Here is an 11168-nt window from a genome sequence, read left to right on the forward strand (position 1 = left end):
TGAGAGGTTAACATGGTTAGGAGAATTGTTATTGGTTCGTCACGTTAATCAATTCTTATGTGTCATTTGGAAGATTGTTTCGAGGACTTTAATAATGGCTTATGTGTACCCTGTCAAGTGGTTGTCAAGTTTATTTCTTGACTTTGATAGAACAGTCAATCGATGGATCTTTACTCATAGATATATATCAAATTTTCAAGCTATTCTTGCTATTGCAACCGGACGATTAGAACGACGACCTTCATCGAATTACAACGAATCACAAATTACACCGCCATTGTGTAAATAAGTGGCTTAGTCAAGCTGCAAGGGGTGACTTCATTCGTCTCCTGTACATTTGTAACCATCGATTCTGAATGGTAATGACTCATGAGGAGAACGGGAAAGATGAATGGAGGTTGTCTTATGTACAGACGGGAAGTATCCTCCATGTTTTCCAACGGATTTCAATCCATCACTGTGACTTGTACTGTTGGAGTCACTGGCTCATGAAGAAATCGAAGCATCCATGTTTCTCTTGTAGTCAATGGCTCATCAAGAAATCGAAGTATCGTCCATGTTTCAACGGAATTCTCACTCCATCACTGTGACTTGTGCTGTTGGAGCTTCACTAGATTGAAATACGCTCCGCCTTCGCCTTTGGCTAGCAGATCGCCATGCTTTCCCGACTCCGTTATCGCCCCGTCCTGTACCACCGCTATCGAATCGCAGTTTTGGATTGTTGACAGACGATGCGCCACGACAATCGTCGTCCTCCCTACCATGATCCTGTCTAGGGCGTCCTGCACTGCCTTCTCCGATTGCGCATCCAGAGCACTTGTGGCCTCGTCCAGCAGCAGGATTGCCGGGTTCTTCAGTATCGCCCTCGCTATCGCTATTCGTTGCTTCTGCCCGCCGGACAGCTGTAATCCTCTCTCTCCAGTGTTGGTTTCGTAGCCGTGCGCTAGCCCGCTGCCACGAACAAGAATTCGCATGATCAGTGGCATTAGACATTAATCTCGTCCACAATTTGGAAAAGCTGGATGCCAAGATTCGAAATCACGAAAGATGGATCATATACACCAAACAAAACCTCCCCGTGAGCTCGAGGATTCACTTTCACGTGAGCTTCGAGACATAAGTGGTCTTACCTGACAAATTCATGGGCATTCGCAGCTTTGGCGGCCTCGATCATCTCAGTTTCCGTCGCCTCTTCTCTGCCGTAAAGGATATTTTCACGGATAGTCCCAGCAAACAGAGTGGGCTCCTGCCCGACCAACGCAATGTGCTTTCGCAGCGTGCGCAGATGTAGTTTCCGGATGTCCTTGCCGTCGATTCTGATCTTTCCCTTCAACGGATCGTAGAATCTTTCGATCAACCCAATCACTGTGGACTTTCCGGAGCCGCTTTGCCCGACCAGCGCCAGGCTCTGCCCGGCACGCACCTTTAAGTTGAAGTTGCGAAAGACCAAAATGTCTGGGCGGGCAGGGTAGGCGAAGTCAACCTCGCGGATGTCCAGGTTGCCTTGCACGCGATCAAGCTTCTCGGCTTCGGTGTCGTCTGGGTTGATCCTGCTGATACGGTCCAGGATGGAGAAGACGGAGGCGACGGCTGCAGAGCCCTTGGCGAGGTCGGAGGTCATGCTGCCTGCGTCGGCGATTACACGGCCAGTGCTGACGAGGATGAAGAAGGTTTTGAACATGGCACTGGAGGAGATTTGGCCGCGGCTGACGAGGAGGCCACCATACCAGAAGTCGAGAGCCCAGGAGCAGAAGGTGACGAGCTGAGCGCAGCCAAGGCCGATACCTGCGAGGAGGGCCTGGCGGGCAGCTTCATGGCGGGATTCAGATTGGAGGTCATCGAAGAGGTAGAGGATGGTCGCTTGGGAGGAGAACGCAGCGATGGTGCGATGGTGAGAGACGGCCTCTGCGGCGAGGTGGCTGGAGTGCTGCTGTGTTCGGAGAGCTTGGTTGGACATGTTCTTCATGAGAACCTTCCTGGTGTAGAAGCAGACGATCACCAAGGGCTGCACCGCCATTATCACTACGGCCAAACGCCATGAGATGATGAGGCCGAGAGTGCACGCCGCTACCACCGCCGTGAACGTCGCCACTAGCAATGACCACCGGTCTCCTACTAGTGAACGTACCTGCGGTCCAACATAGTCAACTAACGGCGATTAAAAAAAACAATCAGGAATCATCAATCACGAAAAAAACGCTTTAGATCGCGAAAATCACAGATCTACCGTCAATTGCATCGTTTCCACCTGTCTGCTGTCCAGCATTGCAAAGCAATGTCAAATGAAAATAGATTAAGCTTCTATCCAACAATGCCTTCAGAGTCAAAGGAATCTCCGATGATAACGACATCTTGCTTTTAGCTTCCAAATATGGACCTTCGTGGGACAGAAGATCCATGGGAAAGCACAAAGATCCATGAGAACGCACAGTAACGAGTTTAACGGGAAATCCATTGTGTAGTTCTCACTGCTCAGATATGCAAGAGAAGGATTGAACCGACAAACGCCATCCGATAAAACAAGTTGACTAAAAAAATCAGCTTCTGTGTGAATGGAGAACATCCACGCACACACTGAAAGCGATGAATGAGCGTGAAACGGAAAACCTAATAACCTAGCTTTGGAGACGTAAAGAGGGAAGGTGGGGGAGGAAGAAGAAGAAGAAGTACTTACGACGTTGGCTTCCGAGGAGAGGCGGCCGCAGACGGCGCCGCTGCTGTTCTCGTCCTGATCGAACCACCCGACCTCGAACGTGAGGAGGTTGGCGAGCATGCGCTCACGAACTCGCTTGGTAAGCTTCTCGCCCATGGCGGCGAAGTTGTAGTGTTGGACGGCGTTGGTCAAGAACGCCGCCACGGCGAGGGCGGCGAACCCGAACGAATAGTCGCGGATGAGCCGTCGCTGCTCGTCGCGGTTCGGTATGTAAAACGCCGTTATCATGCTACCCAGCGTGAAGGCGTAGAAGGGCTGGATGACGCCGAAAACCGCGGCCCCGCCGCTGCCCGCCACGGCGTTGCGCCACTCGGGTTTATTTAACCAGGCCAGCCGACGGAGCGTGGTGGCCCGTTCCGGCGGCGGCGCCCCCGTTTCCAAGGGACCCGACGCCGAGCCGCGGCTTACCCAGCTGGAAGTGCTGGCCCGAATTCCGGCGGATGGCCGCCCGTCCGCCGCCACCCCGGCGCCGGATTCCTCCACCTCCCCGCCACCGACCCTCACCAACGCCGCATACCTCCCCCCCCTCGCCACCAGCTCCTCGTGTTGCCCTACCTCCTCCACCTTCCCCTCCGCCACCACCGCTATCACATCTGCGTTCCGAATCGTGGACAGCCTGTGCGCCACCACCACCGTCGTCCTCCCGATCGCCGCCTGGTCCAGCGCCTCCTGCACCACCCTCTCCGACTCTGCGTCCAGCGCGCTCGTGGCTTCGTCCAGCAGCAGGATCGGTGGGTCTTTCAGCATTGCTCTCGCTATGGCGATCCTCTGCTTCTGCCCACCCGACATCTGAACCCCGCGCTCCCCCACCTGCATCATCATCATCATCATCCTCATCACCATCACAACACAATTCAAGCTGATCTAGCTAGTGCTTGTTAGATTCAGCTATATATGTCCAGTCAACGTTGATTCATCATCATAACACAATTCAGCTCTAGCTATGCTTGTAATTAGAATGGGCTATGTCTGCGTTGATTCATCGCACACAACACTACACTACGCTTGGGCTATGCTTGTTAGATTCTTCGAATGCTATACGTTACTACAATCCATGGAAACAAAACGAATCAGGCTCTATCCCTGATCGTTCACTCACAACTCAGCTGCTTGTTACATTGAACTATATTGTCGAGTTGATTACTACTTTGCAAATCCTTAGCTTCTAACCATCGAAACAAAACGAATTCCTGATTGATCCTCCGTCGACAGTGCATTGTTAGACTGCAATTCAATCTATATTGCAATCGTTAATGGTTCCTGACTCCTGAACAATTCATCGAGAGCAAGCTTTGAGATGACTGAAAGAATGGACAATCAGGTGCACGAATTGGGTGCCTGTGGATGAAATCGCACTGATGATCCTTGCTCACCTGAGTCTCGTAAGCATCCGGTAGCTGCGAGATAAAGTTGTGTGCATTCGATTTCTTTGCCGCTGCCACTATCTCCTCCATGGTCGCCTCGTCCTTGCCAAACTGAATGTTGTCTCTGATCGTCGTCGCGAACAGAGCGGGCTCCTGGCTCACCAGCCCAATCTGCCTCCTCAGCCACTTTAGTTGCAGATGTTTTATGTTGATCCCGTCCAGAAGAACTTCTCCTGACAGTGGATCGTAGAACCTTTCCAGCAGCGCAATCACTGTTGATTTACCGGATCCGCTGCTTCCCACTAACGCCATGCTCTTGCCAGCCGGAATGACCACAGAGAAGTTCGTGAAAATTGTCGTCTCGGGCCTGGCAGGATATGCAAACTCAACGCTCCTAAGCTCTAAATCACCAACGACAGTCTCCAGCACCTTGCCGCTCAGATCATCAGAATCAATGGCAGGCACGAGATCGATCATCTCAAAAATCCGAGAAGCAGCGACGCTTGCCTCGGCGAAATACTTGATGTTAGGCAGTGCCGTTCCGAGGGCCCTGCATCCGAAAGATATTCGCATTATTTTGGAGCATTGAGGTCCTTGGAAAGATAGACTCACAGTTACTAAAATGTCATCTCCAGCAATTGAGACAAAAGCAACGACTCACAGCAAGTGAGACAAAAGCAACGACTCAGTAATGGAATTGAATCTTACAGGCCTCCGATGATTGCAGCGAGCCCTGTAGCAATGACTTTTCCACCGTTAAGGCCGTGATACATGACCAAGCGACTACCATACCACGACATAAAAGCCCAAATAGCGAATACAATGCCATTGCTGCCAATCGCCAATCCCTTTGTCAGCCCTTGCTTCAATCCTAGTTTCACAGTTCCGTCCAATTTGTTAGAGTATTCACGCATAGTTTTGTCTTCTCCCACAAAAGAGTAAACCGTTCTGATGGAAGAGATAGCCTGTTCAGCCACCGTTCCTGCCTTCAGATATTCTGCATGTATCTGCTGGGCAAGTCCAGCCAGGATTCTCCCATACATGAGACCGGGGATGATAAGAAGAGGCACAAATACAAGCGAGATAGCAGCCAACCGCCATGCAAGACAGAAGCCAACAACGTAACTTGCGATGAAAGTCGATATGTGCATTGAAAAATGAGCGACCTGTCCATGCACCAGGAGAGGATTCGCTGGTACTCAGTAGCTCGATCGGTTTTGAAAGAAGGAACCCCCACGCAAAACAAAACAAACATGGAGAAGATGTCCTTACCTTCTCGCCGATAACTTCTTGAATAGTCAGCGCGTCTGCTGCAACGCTGTTGACAACCTCAGCGGTGTTGGTTCCTTCCACATCAAAGAATCCCTCATCCTGCCTAAGCATGGCAGCCAAATACAGGGATCTCAAGCGAGACACCTGCCTTTCGCCAGTTTTGATCCACGCCGACGCTTCTGTAGGATCGACGAATAGTAGAAATATAGTAAGACTTATGCATCTTAGAAAATCCTAGACAAAGACTAGATTATAGCTTGTACAAGCTTACCGAAAAAGGAGGCCACGCACGTGGCGATACCCACGAATGTGAAATATACCGCATACTGCAATCAATGAACGAAGCTTCTTGTTATACAATTGCTGCAGCACTCGACATTGGGAATTCCAAATTCCTGTCCTAGATGATAAATTGACAAAAACATGTTCGCTTCTCTAGGACAAAAATTTGACAAAAACATGTTCGCTTCTGAGAGTCGGCTACTCTGGAAGACTACTTATCGAAGCATAGTAGGGTGTCTAGCTGTCCTTAGAATTTCTCGGCAAAGGCTCATCAACCACAGAAGTTTGAAGATCAAAAACCAATGTTTCGTCAAACGAAGTTTAAAGATCTACCAATGTTTCGTCAAACAAAAAATCCAGGGAACACGGAGTTCAAGAGAGTGCAGGCTGCCATGTTTCCGCGAGAAAGACGTGATATTCGACAAAGATCCCAGGTCGACAGGCGATTTCTTGTAGCGATGAATCACATGTAGACAGCGAATCACCTTTCGAATCTCTTTCATGAACGCTGGAGAAGAAGTTCCAGAATGCTTTCCGAAAACGTCAACGAGCCCGCTCATGAGGAGCATCATTGCAGGAGTTGAAACCCCATCACCAACGGCCCCCAGAAAACCTACAACCATAAGCAATCGATCGTACGCGTCTGCATACTTGAAAATCCTGAGGAACGAAGCCTTGGGAGGTTGATCGGATGCAACCATCTTTGGCTTTTTTCCTGCGTATCCAGAGGCGTTCGCAATCGCCTGGTTCTTCACGAATAATTCCTCCTGCTGATGCAGAAGCTCTTGTTTCTTATGAAGAAGTCCTTCCTCCTGCTGAATGAGGGATTGTTTCTTCAAAAGAAGCTCTTCTCGCTTGAGAAGGAGCTCCTCCTTCCGGACGAGGGCTTCCTGCTTCTGGAGGGCGGTTTGGATTTCAGAGCTCATGGGGTCGAGGTCATGCTCTAAGGAGGCTCCCATTGTGACGGAACAGGAGAGGAATTAGATGTGGCTGATTGTGAGCAAAAGAAGCTCACGGGGAGGAGCTGAAGCAAGATACATGCAGGAGCTGAGGGATGGTTCAAGAGGCTTCTCTGAAAATATCAAGAAATGCCACCACACTTTATAGCCCCTTCCATCCTAAGATAATTCCTATGAGCTCTTCATTGGAAGAGGAAGAGGACATAAAAGGGTACTAGGGGAAATCAAATCTTAGAAGATGGGACCTTTAGAACACAAAGTTCACTCTTAGGTTTCTAACGCTTCAATTGTCACGTTTTTTTTTAAACTAGATGCGCGAATCTTCCTCTCACAAATAAAGGCTACATGACAAATCTTAGCCATAAAATAAAGGCTTCACAAAATCTTAGCTAAGAGCAACTTGAATACACTTAAGCTCATTATTCTCAAGGAGTGGTTATTAAAAAGTGTGGCTTGTACATAACATCCCAATGAAACTATGTACAAACATTATTGCTCTAGCCAAACATTTACTTCTTTTATGGATAAATATTATGTGCTCTATTTCACTTAAGAAAACATAACTTTTATATAGACATCTTAGAAACTATATACAGAATCATTATTGTAGTGAAACATCTATGTCCTTTATTATATGCTTATTTCTTTTAAGAAAACATTCTTCATAAACATATAAGAAAAAGATTTTCTCCAATGGAAGAGACAACTAAAATAAAACGCATTACTAGTGAGACAAAGATTCACCACAAGATCTTAGATGCTTTTTTACAGAATTCCTATGGAGTTTGAAAAGCTTTCTAAGTGTGAAACCATTAGTATATTCATTGAAGGAAATAGTTTGTTTAACCATTTATGCTCGAAATTTTCTTGAGAAAAATAGTGTAGTATTTCAAAGGTATTAAGATCTTGGATGCTTTTTTATAGAATTCCTATGGAGTTTGAAAAACTTCATAAGTGTGAAACCATCAGTATATTCATTGCAACAGGAAATAGTTCATTTAACCATTCATGCTCGAAAATTTCTTGAGAAAAATAGTGTAGTATTTCAGAGGTATTTCATTAGTCATCGCTTACTTGTAACACTTGGGGAGTAGACTGGGGCTTGTTGTAGTCCCATTATACCCTAACATAATTGAAAACAACAATAAAAGTTCAAGTTCCATGTGGACTATTCCATGGTGTTTGGTTGTGTTATAAAAATATTACATTTAAACTCTCTCATCATGTATTACAAAAGTTCCCTTTAAAACAAGGTATGTACAAAATATTAATACATGCCAAAAGAGAGCTACAAATGCAAAATGGCCAAAAGGTGGCTAAGTACAAAATCATAGGTAAACATAGCTATATCTAAGCTAAATCTACTCATCCTTGCAATCCTCATCCTCCTCAACATCATCTAAGCTGGTCTCGTCCCCTCCCTCACCTACATTTCTAGTCTTGTCTCCCTCCTCATCCTCACCTGCATCGTTGCTCTAGCTCGCATCCTAAGAATCTTGCATGTAACAATTTAGAAAATATAACGAAAGCTTAATTTCAAAAATGGAAAGGAAGATGATTGAGAACAAGGAACCATGAGCATATGCATTGTCAGACTCCTCGTCCATAGAATATCACCCAATTGCCAAATTCTTGTGAACCTAAATAAAAAACATTAGATAAGTGCTATAAGTTAAATAATGTATTCAAAGAAAACTAAAAATTATGAAATAAGTACATAGCACACATCCTTACCGTCCACGACAAGCTTGCCACCACTCTCAAGATGAGAAGCACCTCTCCTATGCATGTAGATTTGTGTCATTTTTTGTTGCTTAATGTCCCACTTCTCTGGCTCGTCGCACATTTCATTCTTGGCCCTCTTCTAATCTAACTTGTTCACATAAGGAGGCCTGAACTTTCCTTCTCTCACCGCATCTTAGATCTTTGATCGATGATGTTTCATTACTTTGCATATGGGTAATAGCATGTTCTTTGTACCAAACCAGTGAGATTGAGAGGTATAAGGAGTTACTCTATGATAATTTTTTTAGAGCTCACCTTTAGTTTGGACATGTATCTAATATGTCTATCTCAACCTGATATGCCTCATGTGAGCTATGACTATTGACCCTTTGGCATCCTTGACGATCCATTGTGACTCATCTCAACATCATATGGTAGAGGGTTGTGAGAAGGGTGTGGATGGGCCTAGTGTAGCAGATGGGAAGGTAGTGGCTCCTATAGTAGGAGGGGTATGGGATGGGCCTAGGTGGTAGATGGGCTACCAAATGGCATGGTGGTGGTATGCATGGGGCCGATGATGACTTCACTAGCAAGTTGTGTTTCCACTAGCTCTAAGCTCTGATGTGCAGATTCTACAATGTCGTCCACTCCTACAATGACTTTGACCCCCATCCAACGATACATCACTATGACACATCTCCTCCTTGATATGAGGTGGCCTAATGTATCGACTCAAAGGAGAGGGATGAGTGGATGCCTGGTAAGATCTCTCCTGCATGGCCCACTAGAATGCCTCAAATTGCTATGAGCTCATGCTTGAGACAACCTTGTCTATGTTGTATTCCTTTAGAATTCTCTACCATCCTTCAGTTTTTTGCTCATGTTGCTTCGAATGCATATAGAGAGGGGATATAGGATGGAGGAGAAAGAGGAGATGGGAAAGAATATTGGAACTTGGGAAAGAGGATAAAGTGACAAACGAGGGGAATCTGTAGGAAAAGGGAAAGAGAAGTGGGGAAGAGGAAAGCGCAAGCATGTAGGGAAAGAGGAGTTGTTGAAAGAGGGACAAGAGGAGAGGGGAAAGAGGGAAAGGGAATCAATATGGGAAAGGAGAACGGGAGAGGGGAAAGAGGATAGAAGGAAAAATGGAGGGCATGTAGGAAAGGGAAAGAGGAGAGTGAAAAGAGGGAAGGGCGTGTAGGAAAGGGAAAGAGGAGATGCGAAAGAGAGAAGGGCAAGCATATTGGAAAGAGGAGAGGGGAAAGAGGGAAAGGGAATCAATATGGGGAAGGGAAAAGAGCAGAGGGGAAATCTGAAGGAGGATAGAGAGAGGAAAAAGGGAAGGCATGTAGGACAGGGAAAGAGGGAAGGGCAAGTATATAGCAAAAAAGGAGAGGGGAAACAAGGGAAAGAGGGAAAGAGGAAAGCATATAGGGAAAGAGACATGTACAAAAGGGAAAGAGGAGAGGGGAAAGAGGGAAAAAAGGAGAGGGCAAAGAGAGAAATGGAATCAATATGGGGAAAGGGAAAGAGGATAGAGGATAGAGGGAAAAAGGGTGTGCATGTAGGAATGGGAAAGAGGAGAGGGAAAAGAGGATAGAGGGAAAAAATAATTGCATGTAGGAAAGGCAAGAGAAGAGGAAAAAGTGTAGAGGGAAAATATTATGGAAGGGAAAGAATAGGGGAAAGAGGGAAAGAGGAAAAGGGATGGCATGTAGGAAAAAGGGAAAGAGGGGAAGGGGAAGGGGAAAGGGAAAAGGGAACGGGAAATGCATGCAGATGGATAGGAGGACTAGAAGCTCATCAGATGAAGGCCCAATGCCAAGGAGCTCAGAGTGGCTTTGTGAGAGATTGGCTTATCGTTGCACACACTACAAGCAACAAATTTGACATGAGTGCCATCTTGTCCTACAGCACATGCAAGATATAGAGAGGTTTCATGAGATGCTTTTCAAATTCCTAATGTTTATGATGATTGGTCATTGGTGATTCAATGGTGTTCAAGTTTGTGATTGCATGCATATCACACACACTAGGACTTCAATAGCATTATTTACATGAAACCATCATACACGATGAGGAGGAGGAGAGAGCATCAATTGCTCCCATACTTGCACCTAACTTGTCCATGCAATCAGAGAGATTTAGGCAAGCTTTAGGGATTGTTTGAGAGATGCATAGATCATGCTTGAAGCATGAAAATATCTTTTCTTAAATCTGAGATGAGGATATTAATGAATGTGATTAATTATTAATATCACGTTCTATTTTTTTTGGAATTGCAATAGGTTTCTCCAAACAATATTGCATAAACCAAATATCATGCTTGCATCAAGGGATAAAGCAAAAAAGATGTTGACACGTGTTGGGATGGCTTATAACACTATCCACGCTTATCCTAATGATTGGTATGCTCTTTTGTCGTGAGCATACAAATTTGGTTAGTTGTTCATAGTGTGGGACACATTGTTATAGATAGGGTTTGCAAGGCGAGACCATCGTAATAAAGGTCTTGAGACACTTTCCTATCATCACAAGAATATAGCACATGTTTAGGTGCAAGTCCATAGCAGAGTTGATGACATGGCACACTAAACATCTCTCCACTGAGGATACTTTGAAAACTCCTGCAAATTGTGCAGCTTTGAAGAACATAGATAACATGTGGCCAAACTTTGCAAAGGAGCCATGTAACTTACGTCTTATGCTCATGATGGATGGCATGAATTCTTTTGGGTTATGCTCAACATCTTGGTCAACATGGCTCATAGTTTTGCTGAATTACAACATCCCACAATGGCTAACAATAAAGAATGGGCACCTTATGCTTGCCCTCCTTATGCCATGGAAAAC

At 45.9% G+C, this 11168-nt stretch overlaps 1 protein-coding gene across 1 annotated transcript; it reads right to left on the reverse strand.

Moving 5' to 3' along the window:
- Positions 1-280: 280 nt before the first annotated feature.
- ABCB15 (ABC transporter family protein) lies at positions 281-5700 on the reverse strand. The gene is made up of 7 exons (XM_087374342.1): positions 5621-5700; positions 5350-5528; positions 4786-5243; positions 4087-4627; positions 2675-3523; positions 1131-2128; positions 281-951 (listed from the first exon to the last, which is right to left on the reverse strand). Exons 2-7 carry the CDS (start codon positions 5458-5460, stop codon positions 582-584), a joined length of 3327 nt encoding a protein of 1108 aa, XP_087230468.1. The 5' UTR covers positions 5461-5528; positions 5621-5700; the 3' UTR covers positions 281-581.
- Between the last annotated feature and the right edge of the window lie 5468 nt (positions 5701-11168).

Source organism: Dipteris shenzhenensis, chromosome 5 (assembly GCF_047967505.1).
Source record: "Dipteris shenzhenensis isolate YYH24624 ecotype China chromosome 5, Dip_SZ_1.0, whole genome shotgun sequence".
Taxonomy (NCBI): domain Eukaryota; kingdom Viridiplantae; phylum Streptophyta; class Polypodiopsida; order Gleicheniales; family Dipteridaceae; genus Dipteris; species Dipteris shenzhenensis.